This window comes from Crocodylus porosus, unplaced genomic scaffold (assembly GCF_001723895.1).
Source record: "Crocodylus porosus isolate Cpor-Errol unplaced genomic scaffold, CroPor_comp1, whole genome shotgun sequence".
Taxonomy (NCBI): domain Eukaryota; kingdom Metazoa; phylum Chordata; order Crocodylia; family Crocodylidae; genus Crocodylus; species Crocodylus porosus.
This window is the reverse complement of record NW_017728907.1, coordinates 56,410,041-56,429,189: the sequence shown is the minus strand read 5'-3', so window position 1 is coordinate 56,429,189 and position 19,149 is coordinate 56,410,041. Positions and strand designations below refer to the sequence as shown.

The window sequence follows — 19,149 nt, the reverse complement described above, 5'->3', positions numbered from 1 at the left end:
ATCACTGCAAAGGGGTGGTCATACAAAATATTGGCACTTTGGGGGAGGGGAAACCATTATTGGTTATCATCTGATATAATTTCAGATAGTTAAACGTGTTCTAGTCATTAGATTTATTGCTGTATTTTGAATTAATCATAATGTATAAAGGCTTTTTCCACATTATTCTCTGTGGAATGTTTCTCCCTTAAATGCTGTTATAACCGTTAACAAATTACACAGTTTTTTTTCTACTAAGTAATAAAACAATAGTAATTTATTTTAAAAAGGAGGAAGGAACAACATGAATGGCATAATTAATAAGGGACATCGCCTGAGGTCCCCCATTCACTTGCACTGAGGGCCAGAGCCAAGAAAAGGACCTTCGGTTCTTAAAACTGGGAGCTATGCACAGTTTAGGTGCATACATTGCAAAATACAACCCTGTAGCTCCTTGCCTAGCTTGCACCAGGAGTGGATCTAGGATTGTGTAAAGAGGGAGCTGTTGGTGATACAAAGGTCACTGTACATGTGCTACACAGTTCAAGGGTGGCACCTCACCCAGATCCACCCTTTATGGGCACCTAATTCGGGAGGGATCTGCCTTCATTTTTTAATGTAAAATGTCTCAGATATCTAAACATCTACTTCTGCACATCCAGGCGTGCCTCAATCTTGACTGTCAAGCAGCTCCATCTTAGTTCATGCTTAAGCCCCGCTGAGATCCGGAAACTTAAGCTTCTTTTCACCAAGCTCATGGAGCTCCAGCCAGCCAGAAAATACCTACTACATACTGCCTGCATCAAAATGCACTGGCAGCCAGCTACCACTTTTCTTCAGACAATGTTACAGGGTGTTATGTACTATTTTACAATAAGACAGTGATAAAATACCCAGCCAGGATGTGAGAGACCTGTTTTCAGTTCCCTTGAACTTTTACCTCCCAGAACATCCCCATCACCAAGCGATCCGCTCCTTCTCGGGGGCCGTTCGACACCTGTACCATTGACTTTGTTCCAGCTTGCAGAAATGGCTTAAGGATTTATTGGGCCAGAGAGAAAGCATGAGCAAGAAAGTGCCCAAGAAAGGACATGACTCCAAAGCTTAATGGTGAGAGAGCTCACTTGGTGGGGAGGCCAGCCCTCCTTCCAAGGTGTTTCAGTATTTTACCTAAAAATGTTAATGGATAAAATACTGATGTGGTATTTGGAACAGATAGGTTGAAGATATGACTCTCCAGAAGCATTAGGAGAAATTAAATGTAGGTCTTGTGCTGGGTGAATGCTATAACCAGTGAGGTATTGAATAAAAAAGGACCCCTCCTCCAGTTGTGTTTTGCTAGAATACAGCTGCTGGCCTCTGAGAGGACATACTGAATCAAAACCCCTCCTGCGCCCTTGGGTGACAGACATGGGCCCAGCAGGGTTTGAGTGTAAGGCAGGCATCAAGTGACTCAATCCCGTCAAGCCTTATGCCCTTTTGAGCAGATCTAGGAGCATATTCTAAGCACCAGGGGAAACTGGATGCTGAAGACCAACATGCCTACGCAGCACAGGCACTTCCAGGTTCGGGAAGCAACTGAATGGAGGCTCTGAGGATCTAAGTTTTGGAGTTGAAAAGCAAAATCTTACCTAAATCCCACATTAGGTGGCTGCATGCTTTGGTGGATCTGGATCTAAGGGCCAACCCAGTTTTCCAGGACACCGAGTGATCAGTTTAACTCAACTCTTTCCAGGTGGTGATACAGCAGTGTCCTCACCTATATGCTTAGCATACCATATAGTGCTGTGTAACTTGGTAAATGTTGCCTTTTTAATAGTCTCCAGTATAGATGGAAATTGTACAAATCTCCTACATTAGAGTGAAAATTACATCCCTTCAGGGGCACATTTTTGCCTTTTGCAGCACTTCAACATCCCTCATTCCTAAAATAAAGTGCGATGTAGCTGTAAATTTTCTCTTTGCAGATATACGGAAAGCACAAGATAAAGTAAAATAATAGCCCCTGTCCTCCTGACATTGATTCATTCTTCCTCTTAGCTTGGCAGTCTGCTGCTTAAAGTCCTGCTCGCCAAGATCTTGCTCGCCTTTTTATCACTCACCCCTCAAGTCAAATAAAAAGGGGTGAGGACGCAGAGCGCGTTCAAGAATAAGGGCATCTGCTTTCAGAGCACTGCGCCAGTGACTTCAGCTGGGAATGATCTCTTTTCTCTGTGGTGGGCACTACATATTGAATTCATGGAGTTATATGGAACCAGCCTATTCCAGCCCAGATCTCAAACTGGTGTAAATTACTATAGTTCTGCTATGTTAATTTATACCAGAGACAGACACCAGTTCAGCACCCGATTCCTCTTAGGTATTACTATTGCTATTGTCACCTAGCCTAGTCTCCTAGTAAGCCTCCACCCTTTCCCACCCCCCCAGACTGGAGTAACCAGGGCTGACTCTTTGCACGCCTGCGTGTATCACCGGCTGTGGCAGGGCCGTGGTCTCTATGCGGATGGCTTTGCAGAAGCTAAGAATCTGGCTAGCGCGCCAATGTACCACGTTGTTACTCTTCTACGCATTGTGCATTTGATTAGCAACGACTTTATGCGTCGACTTTCCAGAGACCGACATGCATGCAATCCAAACGGCTGTGGATGATATGTTACACAAACAAGATTTACAGGCAGCCTTCTGCAGTCCTGCACACCTTCAGTTTTTGAAAGCTAGAACAAGTGCAGCTCTGTCATTGCCTCAGATTAAAAGCCAGCCAGTGTAAAATGGCAGGTATAATGCCAAGTACAATGCATTATTTACATATTCAGAACAAACAAATGCCTTTGACCTCATCTGGATCTGTCTGCGTGATGCTTTCTTACTCCCCATCTCTGCTAGCAGGTATAATTGGAGCGACAATTGTTGCCAGCAGTGTGAAGGGAATTTCTTGGAGTCTCACCCCCTGATGCACCTGCATCTGTGTCGCTCAACCCTTTTCGAGAAGAGCTTGTTTATTAGACTGCATCCCATTAAGGGCTCCATCATACAGCGACCTTCACTAGCAAATAGATGAAGTGTGAGTGAGGTATCCTTCTTTCTTTGTCTGCATTTGTTTTGTTCCTGAGCAGTCAGTTATTAAGTTTTCAGGCTTCAAAATATGGACTTAAATCTCTTTTGGCATTCTCAGCCAGTCTCTCCTCTGAAAAATGGATATTTTCCCCCTGCCTGGTGGTCATCTCTCTTCCCATTGTGTTAAGTTAGGGAAAGGGGAAAAGAACAGTTTCAGATCTGGGAAATCACCAGTGCCAAAGATGGCATAAGATACTTGCTTGTTGCCCAGTTCCTTGGTGGAAGAGGTGAAACCCCAGAAGACTGACACAGCAAAGGAAGGAAGTGAAGGAAATGCAGGTTCTTCCCTAAGCTACTTATTGCCACGGCGGTCTGATGTGAAAAAACAGGCCAGGAAGCCCTGTTGGTGACCATCCTATTTTCACAGAAGATATTACCTGCTTGTTTAACTAGATGTTTTCCAGAGAGACCTGCCTGTCCTCCTCCTGGCATTGTGTTAAAGCTGCAAAATGTGGATACAGGTTGTATCTGGACTTAGAAACTACTGACCCCCAAAGCAGTGACGTAAAAAGGGGCTGGTGAGTGGGGCGCAAGTATTGCTAGGGCAGTAGAAGGACACTGGAGTGGTGCTTGAGGAGGGCACCTTCGCCACCCCTGAACTCATTTAGCCTAACTTTAACTGAGAACTTCACCAACTCTATGTGGGTCACATCCTTTCCAATTTAGGGTAGCATGCCCGAGTCCCCTGAACGGTCCTGCTGAGGGAGAGGGGCATTAAACAGACCAGGGATGGATTCATTTCTGCTTAATTCATCCTGTGGCAGTGATGCTAATAGCAGGATTTCTACATTCCTTCAGTTCAGTGAGTGATCTGGAGCAAAAGTGGCCCCTGTCTGGTTCATTTGACATCTCGCAGCAGGATAGAGGCTAAATAAACTAACCGTCTTAACTTTGCTCATATACCACAGGGTGACCCATAGGGGAGTTGGGACAACTGATGTCTATCGGAGCAGGTCCGTTTCTGTACCAAAAATGCATGAGATGATGATACAACCCATGACATTGAACCTGCCATGAAATGTAGCATGCCATGAAATGTAACTGAAGCCACAAATGATAAAGCATCCATAATTATTCAGAGTGTCTAGGTTTAGCCATTATGACCTAAGTCCTGACCAGGCTCATCAAGGCCACGAGGTCTATCTTCACCTCAGCTGTTCTTCAGCAGGGAGGGCAAAGTATAGAGGGTCAGTGTAGGTAACGTGAATGCTTTGGAACGACGCCTATCTATATATTTGTGCAAAATGGAACATCCTCAACAGAAGAGATGGAGAGGCATCCACCCTTGGATGAACTATAGTTCAGGACTTAGCACACTCTCCTGGACAAAGAGAAGATGTACGGGTTAAAATCCTCCCAGGTTGTTGACCAGAGACACCCCACAGGTTTCCCTGCCCCCTGAGCCAAAGGTGATGCCTACACTAAAAAAAGAACAAAGTTTTATTTTGGAAAGAACCAGGAAGGTCTTGTTTAATTTCCATCCACACTTTTGTGGACTCTTTGCTTGAGTGACCAGACCAGAATGCCAGGTATGGATCCATAGCTCTATCTAGCATATGGAGCCTGGGTCAATACTGGGCGATGCCATCAGGTAGAAGACTATATACATTTCTGGCCAAAACACCTGGGAGGTACACACCACTGTACCAATGATAGTATTAGTGCTCCATGCCTGGGACACAGATGATGAAAGAACCCTATAGGAATTTTTAATTATCTATAATCTTAACCATAATGGGATAGTACAGTAGAAAGCAATTCATACAGAATTTGTAGTGTTTTTCTAACCTGTGCTCCGCATTTTGTCTTTGTTAACAACCAAGATATATTCAAAGATGCCTCCCATAGTCCCAGACGTCATGAAATGGGTACCGTAGTCATTAATAAATTTGGCATACATTCCATAATTGTATCTGTCTGGAAGCTCCATTAGGGACTGAAGCATGTCTTCATCCAGAACTATGTTATCTCTTCTCATTTTGAAACGTGCAGTCTGTACCTTGGTTACACCTCTAATGAATCCTAGATTCTGCAGATAAAAAAATATATGTAGCAGAAGTTACCCATAAACTAAATATTAAAGGAAAAAGAATGCACAAGTCCACTTTGCAGAAGATCAGGGAAAAAAGCATCAGCTGGCTTTTGTTTGTCTGAGAGACCTATAAAGATAATTACCTGAGCCTGAGTTTTAACTCCTGTGTATCAGGAGCATCTCCACTGAAATCAGTGGAGATGTTTTAGTCTAAAACTGCGGCAAGTCATGCTGCCAATATGCACAGTTTTCTCTCAGCCCTAGTAATACATGAAAGCAAATAAGAATCTGCCCCTTCTAGTTGCATAGAAATCTTGAAAGTGGGACCAAGCTGTACCTTAAAGCTACAAAAGCCTAAATAAGGTGCCAGCATCTTCTATTCTTTTCCAGGAATTTATGTTTTTTGTTCACTTTTGCATTTCTCTTGGGCTAGATGAGACAATGAAAGAGAATTAGCATGTTGCATTGTAGTTTTCTGCAACGCGTTGAAACGGGAAGAGCAAGTATGTCAGTGGCTCGTTCTGTACAGGTCTATGCAGTGTGTGTATCTATAACTACCAAACTTCTGGTTGGCAAAATGTCCCGTCTCCCTTTCTTTCCTCAGCTCAGCATTAACTGGATATGGCATCACCGTGGGAACTTCCCAGGATATAAGATTAGTACCAGCGGATGATGCTGGTCCCTTAAGTCCACATAACTGGGGAGCTTTCTCTTGCAAGTTCTTTCATTGTACTAAGTCTCAGGATCAGGAGCAAGGAAAAAGGCCCTTTTAGTGATTCTTTTAATAACTGAGAATTTCACTGCTGGAAACAGAGAGATACTAAATACTTTAATGGGGCCAGTTTGTAGCAGGTTTGAAGGCACTTCAACAAGGATACTGTCAAAATAATTCTCCTGTAGTTTCCATGAGAGAAATAGAAGGCAAGGCATGGTATAAATGTGAAATAGTACTATTACCATTAATATTATTACATCTGAAAGGGGTCACCACATAATTGTCAATGACATAAGCCTTCTAAAAATAAACCCTTTTTCTTAGTACTATTTGTACTATGATTTGTACTATGGTATTTTCAACCGATGACACAATTGTGACTCATCTTACCAACATATTGCAGCTCGTATTAATTTGAAAAAGATATATTTGCCATTGGAGCTCATTCCCTCAGGACAACTGCTTGATGAACATCTTGATTTTTCCCCTCCCTCTTCACCACTTTCAGTATTTCTTTATTTATATGCCTAATGTAGTCATGAAACAGGACGGGGTGAGATGACATGTGTTCTCATACTCCATAATTCAATTTTATTCCCATTCCCTGTTTGCTTAAATGTAATAAGAACAACAAACAGGCTTACTAACGATCTCGCATTTGCAATTACATGAACAAATTAAGGTACAATTACTATTGTTTTTTAAAAAATGCAGTTACGGGAATAAACTAACATAAGTTACGCCAAGATCATATAAGACATTATTGACAATGTGTGCCTCTTGTTTTTGTTACCTTCTCATTATACTGTGTGAAATTCTTCAGAGATCCCTTTCCCTTTGATAAACTGAAACCAAGTTCAAATTTGATAGGTGATACTTTGAGAGCTATTCCAAAAGTCAGGCCAAAATTGCTGGATTGTTCACGTTTTAATGCGTCAAGCAAGTCTTTTGAATCTTCATAAAACTCGAAAGAGAATCCAGTATCAGCATAAGCCTGAAATAAAAGGAAGAGGCATTAATTTTTTACATATTAGCTTCGTCCTTAAATCTACTCTCTCATTTAAGGACCTGATCCCACTCCTGTTGAAGCCACTGGCAACATCAACAGCACTGTCCCTGACTACACATAATGCAGGACAAAGAATTGAGAAAAATGCCTTTTCTTTGGAAACTTAATCACAGCTAAGCTTTGGGAGAAAAGTATTTAAAATTAAGCATTTTGCCTCATCTGTCTCCAGTCGGGGGTGGGGGGGAGGGGAGGAATTGTTTTTCTTTTTTCTTAATTTTATATGCACTAAGCATCCCTGAGACTCTCACAGTTCCTCTCTGTGATTAGACTGCATGTACAAGGCAGGGTAAATTTGTACCTTATAGACTAACTAAATCAGAGATGTGTAGCATAAGCTTCCATAAGCAGAGGACTTACGTCCTCATCAGACTGCACGTGCCGTCCCAATCAGAGCGGACAGTTCTGGCTTACGACACGTACTGAATTCAGATGAGGTCCAAAAGGTGGGATAAAGATTGGGGGCTGGGCTAGATGACCCTTGGGGGCCCTTCCAACCCTATGTCATTGGGACTAAACACTATAATATAAGTCAGTGAAGGAACAGGGTGTGGAATAGGAAAGACAAATGGACGGAGATGGGTGTTGGAGAAAACTAGGACTGGTTGGACAGAGACTGGGACAAGATATGTGGGCAAGAACACGGTAGAGCGAGGAGGTGAATGAGACAAACTGGATGAGGCGCTGAGAGTGCAGAAAAGAGTAGGACTGAAGAAGACACCAGCTTGGGACAGAGCAAAGAGAGAAAGGACATAGCTTTGGAGGAACAGGCAGAAGATGCTCTACTTCCTGAGCATGTTCTCCACCAGGCTCAAACCCTGTTTCTCGCCATCCCTCAACAAATACCTGTGACACTTCTTGGCAAAATGTGTGCTTCATCCACAGCTGGATGGGGGAATAAATGTAGTACTGAGATTTCAAAAGCGTTCCACATCAGGATGAAACCAAAGCATTTTAAATTTCTTAATGGGGGGGACACCCATGGGGAAGAGACAAAAAGAGAAACCCCAAGTATAGTCTGCAGGGATCCACAAGACCATGTTAAGGTAGTACTAGAATAAGGCCATAAGTAGGCCACATCTGGCTGATGACATGCACTGGGCCCCATGCATAAAAGGTCCCTGCAGGTAGCACAGCCAATGGCTTTGTAGTGTTAAAGCCTGATGAAGTGCAAAGTGGTGGTTTGTGAGAAATCCTGAACCAGCGGTTGATCAGGCCCAAAATGTAGCACAGTTCTTGGAGACCCAAATTAGGTCCAAGCTCTGCCGGAGTCTCACTTCCCCATGACTAGCACTATGGATGAAAAGGACTTGGGGGTCATGATTGACCACAAGATGAACATGAGCCTGCAATGCGATGCTGCGGCTACTAAAGTGAGCAAAACGCTGGCTTGCACCCATGGATGCTTCTCAAGCAAATCCCGGGACGTCATTCTCCCCTTGTACTCGGCCTTGGCGAGGCCGCAGCTGGAGTACTTTGTCCAGTTTTGGGCTCCACAATTCAAAAAGGATGTGGAGAAGCTTGAGAGAGTGCAGAGGAGAGCCACGCGCATGATCAGAGGTCAGGAAAACAGATCTTACGATGACAGGCTGAGAGCCATGGGACTCTTTAGCCTGGAAAAGCGCAGGCTCAGGGGTGATCTGATGGCCACCTACAAGTTTATCAGGGGTGACCACCAGGATCTGGGGGAAGGTTTGTTCACCAGAGCGCCCCAAGGGATGACGAGGTCGAATGGTCATAAACTACGGTGAGACCGTTTCAGGCTGGACATAAGGAAGAACTTCTCTACTGTCTGAGCCCCCAGAGTCTGGATTAGCTTGCCACTGGAGGTGGTACAAGCACCCACATTGATGCCTTCAAGAGAAATTTGGATGCTTATCTTGCTGGGATCCTATGACCCCCAGCTAACTTCCCGCCCCGGGGCAGTGGGCTGGACTCGATGATTTTCTGAGGTCCCTTCCAGCCCTGATGTCTATGAAATCTATGGAAGATTAGCAAACGCTGTAATTAAAGTGCATATGCGTTATGGTATAGTCTTTAATTGTACGATCCTGTACTGTTATTTTTCCAAAAGATACCCCCCATCCACATTCAGTATACAGGACAAATCTGCTCTGTAGATGGATCAAGGTTGTTTGGTAAAGGACACAGAAAACTGTTGTCTGTGGGGCTCCTGCCTTATTGGTTGCTGAAATCGGAAGGTGTGTAATGCATGAAGCTGGGGTTTGCAGGAAGAGAAGGGAGGAACTCTTGGGGTAAAAACAAAAATTGCCCTTGCCTCCATAAAGATTTATATGGCAGCACAAAGCAACAGCAAATAGATGTACATACCTCTTGTTGCACTACAATGACTGCAACAAAAGGTAGTAATAAATCGTGCTGCTTTATTACAGCGGGCATCTATCTGCTTTATGGAGGGAAAGCATGGGCAGCCAGAGTGCCCGCGATCTCCCACTGGCCTAAGCAGCCGCTCCTGAGGCTCGAGAAGCCTGGTTGTGTGCATCCTGGGATTCCTGCGCAGGATCAGGGCCCTCAAGCCCCAGGAGCACCTGCCCAGTTTTCTTTGCTTCCAGAGATGTGGCCCCAGCAATCTCTGGAAGCGGGGAAACGTGTTGCCCATTCTCCCACAAATCAAGAGGAGGGACAAGAGGCAATGCATGTTCTGCCCAGTGAAGCAGATCAGCTGCTCCAGGATGTGATCCACTGCATTCGATGCCATCTATTTCTAGCCTTGATCAAGGCAGCTGAATGCTGCCCTGGAGGACCGGCTTCCAGTTGTGACAGCCACAGAGCTCTTATGTGATGCGAGACAAATGACGCAATTCAGACTTTCCCTGGGCGGTCGCTCAGTACGCGTGCCTGCCTTATTTTCTGGGTGCCCAACTAGGTACGCCGGGGGCTGATTTGCAGAAATGCTGAGCACTCGCCGCCAAAAAGGCCATGACTAGGAGCTCGATAACACCAAGGGATACATCGTAACAGTGAAATGAAAGGGCTGAAAAAACAGGGCGGAGGTAACTCAGACTGGGCACCCAAAATCAGCCGAAATATTTAACACGAATCTCTCTCCAGTTCAGATCTGCCTTTGTGAAAAGAGGCTAATACCTTTGCTTTGCCTCACAGGGATGAAAATAAATTAATTGATGTTTTGTAAAGCGCCACAGAAAAGCCTGGGAGGAAATTAATAACTCTGTCTTCAGAGCTGTATTTGAATAGTGTGCAGGAGATAAGGACTGGGTCACAGATTGAACAAGGTAGAATTTTATAGCTCCAGCATTAACCAGACAACTAACAAGATGTACGGGGGGTGGAGGAAGGAAGCAATTAACAAGATGAAGGGGGAAGAATGGAGGGGCACTTTGGTTCTCGGTGACACTTTTCATCCACACTGTAGCTCTCAAAGTGCCGCACAATAGTGCGCAAGTAGGACCATCCCCGTTCCACTCCCAGAGGCACTGAAACTCTTTTCAGTATCCCACCACTGCAGATCTAGGAAAAGAATTCATATCTTTTAGCTCCCAGTTTAATGCCTTGTCCGCTAGACCAGATTAAGTAATGGGATTGCTTGGGTGCAATTCTGGAGCTTGCGAGCTCCTTGATGCATGTATGTGTTTGCAAAACAACGCTATGCTTACAGATTGCTTCCAAATTGCTTACAGATCATTAGAAATAAAACCATTGGAAAAGCTGGGTTGTAAAGAAGGATTTATAAAAGAGACCAGAACTGAGTGTCTTACAAGTGGTGCAGGATACCATTCCAGTAATCTCCTGTGTCAAAAATGCATATTTTCAATGACAGCCGAAGAGCATAGGAAGTTGCTCATCCATAAAAGTTGCGTTTCAGCAATATCTTTCTGTCTCTGGAAGAAACTTGCATACATTTTCCTGAGGAAATCCGTTTAGCATCAAAGCATGAAAGCAAGCTTTGGTTTTAGCACAGAAAATATTGCCAAATATGAACATATTAAATACTCACTAGAAATTGATAAAAGTGGAAATTGTAGGGTTTTCGAAAATATTTCTCATCATCCCCGTAATACAGGTGTTCACAGGCTGAGTCGTATTTCAGTTCTCGCCAGTCTCCATTGTAAACATACTCGCACTGGCCTCCATAAAAATTAGGATCATATATATATTGTCTTTCATCTTGTGTAAGAATGTCGTATCTTTAATGCAAAGACAGTATGCAGAAATTAGTTGTTGCTTCTCTTTCTTTGCTAAACAATTATCATTATGGTTTTTTTCACCCCTGCTTTGGCTTTCCGCATCAGGTCTTGGACCACCAGTGGCAACAACTCAAGATCTCCATTTTCAAAAGTGGGAGAGACAGATGCTACCCCTCTCTATGTTGTTGCTGTGTCCTGCAGGAACCAGCTTCGAATAATGCTATCTCCAAGTAAAAAACAAGACAGACTGATAATAGCCCCAGTTATTTCACAGGTAATGTCCTAGCATCTTAAGTTAGATATGGAAAAGACTAACTAAATCATCCTGTCCATCTCTGTCTGTCAGCATAAGATGATGTTCTGATGATTTTCATTTTAGGAACGTGGGCGCCAAGAAATCTAGCTCTGCTTATTTGCCAGCAACCAATTACCCACAAATTGCACAAGAACATTTTACTCCACCCCCTCTCACACCCCAGGGTCACAAAGTGCCCTATGATCAAATCCTAAAATGTGCCGTATGTGAAGAGTGGGTGAGCCAAAAGGAGGAGCCAGAGCCTTGCTACTGCAATGGCAGGAAACCAGTTACGTTAACATTTGCTAGTGTTTTATCCAGCACAGATCTAAAAGTCCTAATCAGCGGGGAGCCCATCATGTCCCTCAGGAGACTTTTACAGCATAGCACGTCTCACTGTCACTAGAGCATTTCCTTGATATCTTTCCTGATCTCATTTCTTTCGTCTTAGTTATTTTCCCATTTACCTCTTCCTCCATGGGGAGTTGCAGCCCTCTGTATCTTTGCAGGCTGTTTTCACTTTGCCAAGCTAAACACAGTTGTCTTATTTAATCTCTCCTCACAAGTCATTCCCTCTGGCTCGCTGGTCATTTCTACTGCTCTTCTCTGAATTCCCTTTAGTTTCTCGATGTCCTTTGGTAACTTGACGGCCCCAAAATGAAAGCACTGTTCCAAGCAGAGCAGCCAGCGGACTCGTGGGGACCTAAGGCTAAGGCATATTGGATGACCCATGATTGCCCTTGTTACTCACTCCTAAAACCAGCTGATTCCAAGTAGATATCAGTGCAACTCCTCTGAATGGAAATCCTCTCTAAGGGGAAGAGCTAAATGCCATTACTGTTGTGCTCTAAGACAAACAAATCAGAAGAAAATGTAATAGTTGATGTTTAATTAAAATTAAGACAGGTTAAGTTATTGATAGACTTGCTCACGTCCTATTCCTGGGTCCTATTTAACTACTTGGGAGTTTTTCCTTTTGACTTCACAAGACATTGGATCGGGCTAATATAGAGGCTATATAATGGTTATACATTTCACTGGCGTCTCAATTTAGATGGTAAAGTCTGTGGGACAATCTGTCCTCCTCTGTTTGTACAGCATTATTTATATTGTCAGAGCTCAGCAAATTAGAAAAAAAAATTATGGTATTATGGTATTTGAGCAGCACACACAAAAAAATCCTGGTTTGTTTGAAAGAATAGAAATATAAATGAATTACTCACCCTTGCGCTGCTCTTTCAGCTCCAGGAATTGGGTGCATATTTTCACAGAGGATTTCAGTATTGGCATCCTCACAGTTGTTCTCATCAGACCCATCCCTACAGTCTGTCTCTCCATTGCACACAAGGTGGCGTTTAATACAGCGACCTGAAATGCATAGGTGCATATTAATATTTCTTATCTTTAGAATCTGTGTGTCGTCTAACTGGACGGTTTTTAAAGTTTCTGTTTCCTTAAACAAACTATTAAAGCTGAATCCATCTGATTTCCTTCTTCCTTCCTCAAAGAAGTGTCCCAGTGATGGGAGTTTGGGGTGACTGAGGACCCTATGGGTAGTCCCAGGATCAGTGTCCAGGGACCAAGAGGCCCTTTCAGAGCCTAAAGTTTCCCCATGGGAGAAGATGAAGGTTGTACAAAAGAGATGCAATTTGCCTTCGTCTAACACCAGCAACACTGGCTACAGAAGCCGCATCCTGCAAACTGCTGACTCAGGTCATTTCCTCCATAACATAGTTTCATAGTTGTTAGGGGCTGGAAGGGACCTTACAGATCATCGGATCCAGACTCCACATGGTAAGTTGTCGTCTATGCGTGGAAAAAAATCACATAAGCCACAATCACGATAAATCTCCATCTGGCACAAAAGCCCAAGTGGGTGGAGGGTGTGCTCATTTACCTTTTCTGGCTCCAAAATCAGTGGACCTGGCCCACTTCCTTGTCTTAGCAAGGTGACAAGGTGCCCTTGATACTTTAATCTCAGAAAGCTGGACAGCGACCACCGTTTAAAATCACTGTAGCCAAAGGTTGCCACAGAATAGAGTTTATAATCCCACCATTGTTTCCTGTATGGAGGAAAGCGTGGTATCTGAGTAACATCAGCAGAAATGGTGCCCGCTACGTGATTTTCCACTTGTACAACAATGTCTCTAGGAATCGCATCGTTCCCTTGTGAGGTGCTTCAGTAATTTGCCTTTAAAACCATTGTCAAGGAAAAACGTCTTCCCCCTCAGCCTCAGACCTGTCTGGTTTTAGCAGAGTTGATGTGATCCTGCAGTGGGGAAGAGACGGGAGGCCGGGCAGGGAGCACGTGTGCCTCGTTCTTCAGAAGCCCCTGCAACCCCACCAAGCAGGAGGTTTGAAGTCCAGCAGGGGAATGGGAACAGAGCTCATGCCCCTCTCCACTGCAGAGGTGTGTGAAAAAAGCCTGTAGCTGGCTCACCTTTCAGAGCTCGGGTCGAGTCCCAGGCTTGAGATCCTGCTGTTTTGATTGGTGGAGCCATCCACCAACCAGGAGCAGCAGGAGAAATAAAGTCACGCCCCTCTCCTGAGGGGAGGGGGAGAAGAGTTCCCCCGGACCTGATTGAAGACTGCAAACCGTCAGGTCCGGCAGACTTCAGGGTTGGAGCCCTGGAGCGTATAAAAGGAGCTGTGCCCAGCATGAGGGGAGATGCAGGAGGGGCTCAACAAGAGCGGAGCCAAGAAAAGCAGGGGAGCTCTCGCCCAGCGGACAATAGGCCCAGGGCTCCTGAAGCTGCCACTGGAGGAGCAGCCTTGGGAGCGGTGCGAGACCGCTTGGGCACAGGGACGGCGCGCAGGGACCTGGCCCTGGGGGCAGTATGAGACTGCTCGGGCGCATCACGGTGCACAGTTCGGTGCATGGAGCCCAGACTTTGGGAGCTGCAAGTGGCGGCTTGGGCCTGCAACCCTGGCAGGGCCTTGGGGGCTGCAGTGAGGCAGCTCAGGCCTCACCTCCCAACAATCAGCCAGGTCCCACAGTGCGCAGGGCGGTGCATAGGCCCGAGCCTTGGGAGCCAGGGAGCAGCAGAGGCTGCTTGGGTTAGCCACCTGGCATGAGGACGGCTGGCCAGAGCCTGAAGGGCCCGGCCTGTGCTAAGAGAGCCCTCAGTGCCGAGACAGAGCATGGGGAAATAGTAGTGCAGCAGCATGAGGACCAGCACCCATGAGCCAGCAGCAGCGGTGCAGCATAGATTTCATAGACATTAGGCCTGGAAGGGACCTCGGAAAATCATCGAGTCCAGCCTCCTGGCCAAAGGAAAGGGGGGCTGAGCCTTCAGTGCCCAGAGCAGGCCCCGGGCTGGAGAGGAGCCCAGCAGTGCAGGAGAGGCCTGGAGAGGTGCTCCAACAGCGGAGACCCCATTGAGGTATGCCTTGACCACCATCACCTGAGGGAGCAGGAGTCATTGGGCCCTTGGGTCCCACAGGGGAAAGACATTTGGGGTAGGCAAACCCAGAGAAGGGGCTGGGTGAGCAGCTCCCCACCTAGTCAAGGTCCTAAGGTGAGGGGCCCCTGGTGCTTTCTGGACCCCCCCCCCCCCCTCAAAGGACCCCACTGGAAGGAGGACTATCTCTTGCCATGGGTCAGGGACTATATTAAGGAAAGTGATATTATTATGATTGTTCATGTTTGCACTTTATATTTTGCAGCTGAAAGGTCGTATTGTTATGTTGTAAATAGTGTTATTTAGGGGTTGACCTTGGTTATTGGTTAATGTTTACTGTAAATACATGTATATGATATTTAGTTTTATGTTTATGTATATTATAACTCAATAAATTGTATATAGTTAAGAACTTTGGGCTTGGGCTAACTCTATAGAAGAAAGAGGGACCTGCTCAAAATGCTGGCATCCCTCTCACAGCACCCACTACTGCCTACCCATCCCATCCTACTGAGAATAGAGCACACCCTTGTGTGTACCTGGGTTACAAAGCCACAAGAGGTAGTTCAGTACTGAGGCTGAAGTGATTTTTGATGTGCTTTCATGGGCTGGGTGAAAGGGACAATGCCTCTCTCACTCTACCTTTGAATCTCCTTACTGTTACTTAGGCCCAGAGCCAGGACAGGAGTTTCGTCCTTAATGTACAGAGACAGCCAGAGTTGGAACCATTGCAAACCTTTCCATTGCCGCGTGCAGCGGAGCACAGCTGAAAAGCCTGCATCGGGCACCTGCTATGTTCCAAAAAATGGATCTGGTGCGTGGGAATCGTGTCAAGTTTGCTTTGCCAAGGCTCCAGTATGAGTCCATTATCCAAGAACATGTTCTTGAAAAGGACTAATCGCTTCTCCAGTTGGCTAAATGGAATTAACTTTGTCAGATTAATGTACAGCTATGTCCGTTCAAATTGCAGAAAGTGTTTCGGGAGTTGGCTACAATAAACATATTTTAGAAATGGACATCTGCAGGAAGCACCGTGTGAGACTGTGTGCATCACTGACAGCTAGCAGAAAAACCTAAAACACGAAGGGCCAAATCCTCAGTAAGTGTAAACCAACATTGTTCCAGTAACCAGAGGTGTGATGCTGATTTTCACCACCCCGAGGACTAACTATGGTACATTTTGTAATTTTTATAAAAGAACATCTAATTTTTAAGAACAAAAGGGTAAAGTATGTTGATAAAAAAATGTGGATACAAATTAATTTTGCTGGGAACTTTATTGTGGGCATTCAACATAGGCAGGGTTAGTCAAGAACATTTCTGTCAAACTGTTTTCCGACAGTAAAAGGTTTTTCCAACTAGACTTTTTTTCTCAAGCATTGCCTGTTTCCACAGTTACTTTCAGGTTTTCATCAGAAGCTCAACAACAAATACCCTAAATGACTGAAATACAAGAAGTTGTGAAGCAACCAAAAAACCAGCATCCAGGTAAGGTTATCTATCTCCCATTATGCTTTTCCTTCCCGTTATTCAAGGGGAAGAAAGTGGTTCACCATGGGAAATGTAGTATACTCAGAGATAGTGAACTATAGATAGGAAGAGAAACAAAGGTATCCAAATGACAACTCCCATGAAGTGCTCTTTTGAATTGAAACTTCAGTTTCCTGTATGCTCTTGAATAATGTACATTTTACATATGCAGCCATTCTTTTTTGGCCCTTAAACTATGGCATACATGGAGCCCCTAGAAAAAGAAGACTGTGTAAAACAGATGCTTCTTTTTTCTTACACCAGGACAGCCAACATTGTTGGCCAAATAATAGTCTGGATCAGCGCCTGCGCAACTCTGACAGACTGCGCGGCACCAATTTAAAACAATACAACCTTCAGTACCACCAGCAAATTTTTCAGTTCAACCTTATGTACCGCCAGCAAATTTTTGTCATATAAAGTAATTATAATAAATATGTTAACATGTACCACCGACAGGCTGTCTGCGTGACACTGGTGGTACGCATATCACAGATTGGGAACCGTGGGTCTAAGATTCCCCTAGCAATGGAAATCACCCCAAAGCTTCATTGAAACCACTAGAAAACATGTTGGACCACCTGAGGACCTGGTCCATGGCTCTCAGAATTCAGCCTCTCTCCCATGGGAGCTGACTTAATTTTTCCACACCTTTTGATAGACTTCCACTCACCTGTCTCCTCGCACTGGAAGTCTTTTCCACAGTTTCCTCCTGCTTCACATGTTTTGGTGGTTCGGCATGCTTGTTCATCCCAGAAATGTCCAGCACATCTGTTCCCTTTAAACTTAGCAGGCTGTAGCAAAGTTCTGTACCTGTACTAAATCACATTATAAAAAAAAGAAAGAAATTAGCCAATAAATACAGTTATACCCAGAAAAGATATGGCTTTTATTAACTGGATGAAGTGATAAAAAATCTCCTATAATTTACCCTATTTTTAAAGGGTTTTAGTTATTGGGCATAAAAATATAGCGCACACTAAAACTTTATCAGTAGGGTTACTGCTGCCATCTATAAAAGTTAGTTGAATTGCTTGGCAAGGCTAAAAAAAAATGAAGCAAGATTCAATACGGCCAATCTCCTTCCCTCTCAGGCATGTTTGTCCATTGAGTTTAGCGGTTACTCCTGGTTTAAGCTTGAAATGAATAATTCCTATTATTTTGAATGGAGAGGCTGTATTAAGGCATCTAACTAGATTGTACATTATGTACAGCTGTAGCTCTTTGGGACTATGGAGTCTTCAGTTCTTGAGTTTTGTTACTTACATATTTTAACTAACCTTTTGTTTCCAAGAAAAAGCTAAGCAGGTGCAGGATTCTGTGAAGGAAATGTATTTGCAAAGCCTATGACACAGACAGTGAGCTTCTACCTGAGTGGCAATCAGATAGTTATGAAACACTGAATAGATGCCTATGGAATGCTTTGGTCTTTTATTCATCCCTTTTTTCTAAAAATCCCAGGCAGGAAAAAATTGTTAGGTTGAATGCAGTGGTGATTTCCACAGGAACTGTCTAAATCTACAATGCCACCATCTAATAATTAGTTTGACTGGGCCATGAAGAGTCTTTTTCTGGTTTGGCCCTGCAAAAATCAAAAAGCCCAGAAGAGATCTGGATCAAAATATTGACTGTGCTAGGTTTCCATTTTAGCTCATCTTCATACAGTTAGGTAAAAATTAGTCTACTTTGGGTTTTTGCAAAAGCGTATCATTGGAGTTAGGTTTAATAAAACCAAAATTAGGTGTGATCTCAACCAAACCATTGACATTTAGGGAATTTGGAATAAAAAACTTCAAGTTGGGCAACTCTTTAATTTTGGAGATTCCTCTTAGGATTTATCAGGCTTGAATAAATGGAACAAGGATACAGAAATAAGAAGTTTGTGCTAAGTTAAATTTTACCTTGCATCATACCATTCAGAATCACTGCCTGTATCAGGATGTCGCAGGACACTCCCGTGCCCTGCTCCTAGTGAGTTATGGGCTTAAGGGGGGAGGTGTGTCGCAGGACACTGAAGTGCCCTGCTCCTAAAGAGTTACAGGTGCCGGTTGCTGGGGCAACCGCAGTTCGGTCAGCTGACCGGAAGGGGGCAGGGCCGGGCCTACATAAACAAGCCCAGGCTGATGCCAAGCAGGTAGTTTCCCACTAACATCCAAGGGAGAAGGAGCTCTGCTGGAATATGCAGCCTAGAGCAGCTTGATGGCCGGAATAGCGTTGGCTCAAGGATACTGGGAGGAGAAAGCCCTGGTAGGGATTTTGAGTGATGTTTAGCCAGAGGGCTAGAGTTTGCGTTTTAGCCAGAAGGCTTAGTTTTGAGTTGTAGCCGATTGGCTTATGATATTGCTCTGTTGTTACACCGGAGGACTGGGTGAGGCTGTAGGGGTTGGAGGAGGTCTCAGAGGGGCTCCACAGCAGTGTGCCAGAGAGGGCACAGTATTGAGGGGGCATTGACTCCAGCCCTGCGAAGGGGCACAGTGGATTGGGAGCCAGGTAAGGCTGTGGCCACCTGAGCCCCACAGGAATTGTAGAACTGAGGAGGGGATTTAGGGGCCAGGCACGGCTACGGCCACCTGAGCCCCAGTTGTGAGAAGCCCCAGAGTGGGCACAGGCAAGAAGCCCCACAGGGTGCTTGTGTTAAGGCCCCTGGAATTGCGAGGCTAGGCCCCAGTGCGGGCCTGAGCACAGGGAAAGGCCCCAGTGTGGGCCATGAGAGTGGGACAAGCCCAGGGAGTGCCCATGAGGGTGCGTGCAATTGAGATGAGCCCAGGGAACCCGCGAGGGTGCAGGGTACTCTGTGCGGAGTACAGAGAAAGGCCCCGGTGTGGGCGCAAGACCTGAGAAGGGGGTCTGG

General features: G+C 44.9%; 1 protein-coding gene across 1 annotated transcript in view; it reads right to left on the bottom strand.

Moving 5' to 3' along the window:
* C8A (complement C8 alpha chain) overlaps positions 1-19,149 on the bottom strand; it is a 37,738-nt gene that overhangs the window by 11,581 nt on the left and 7,008 nt on the right. The window contains exons 3-7 of the mRNA XM_019531495.1: positions 16,972-17,116; positions 12,591-12,735; positions 10,883-11,072; positions 6,634-6,834; positions 4,882-5,122 (exon numbers count right to left, since the gene is read on the bottom strand). Of these exons, the coding sequence (XP_019387040.1) occupies positions 4,882-5,122; positions 6,634-6,834; positions 10,883-11,072; positions 12,591-12,735; positions 16,972-17,116 (922 nt within the window). The remainder of the gene's footprint in view (positions 1-4,881; positions 5,123-6,633; positions 6,835-10,882; positions 11,073-12,590; positions 12,736-16,971; positions 17,117-19,149) is intronic.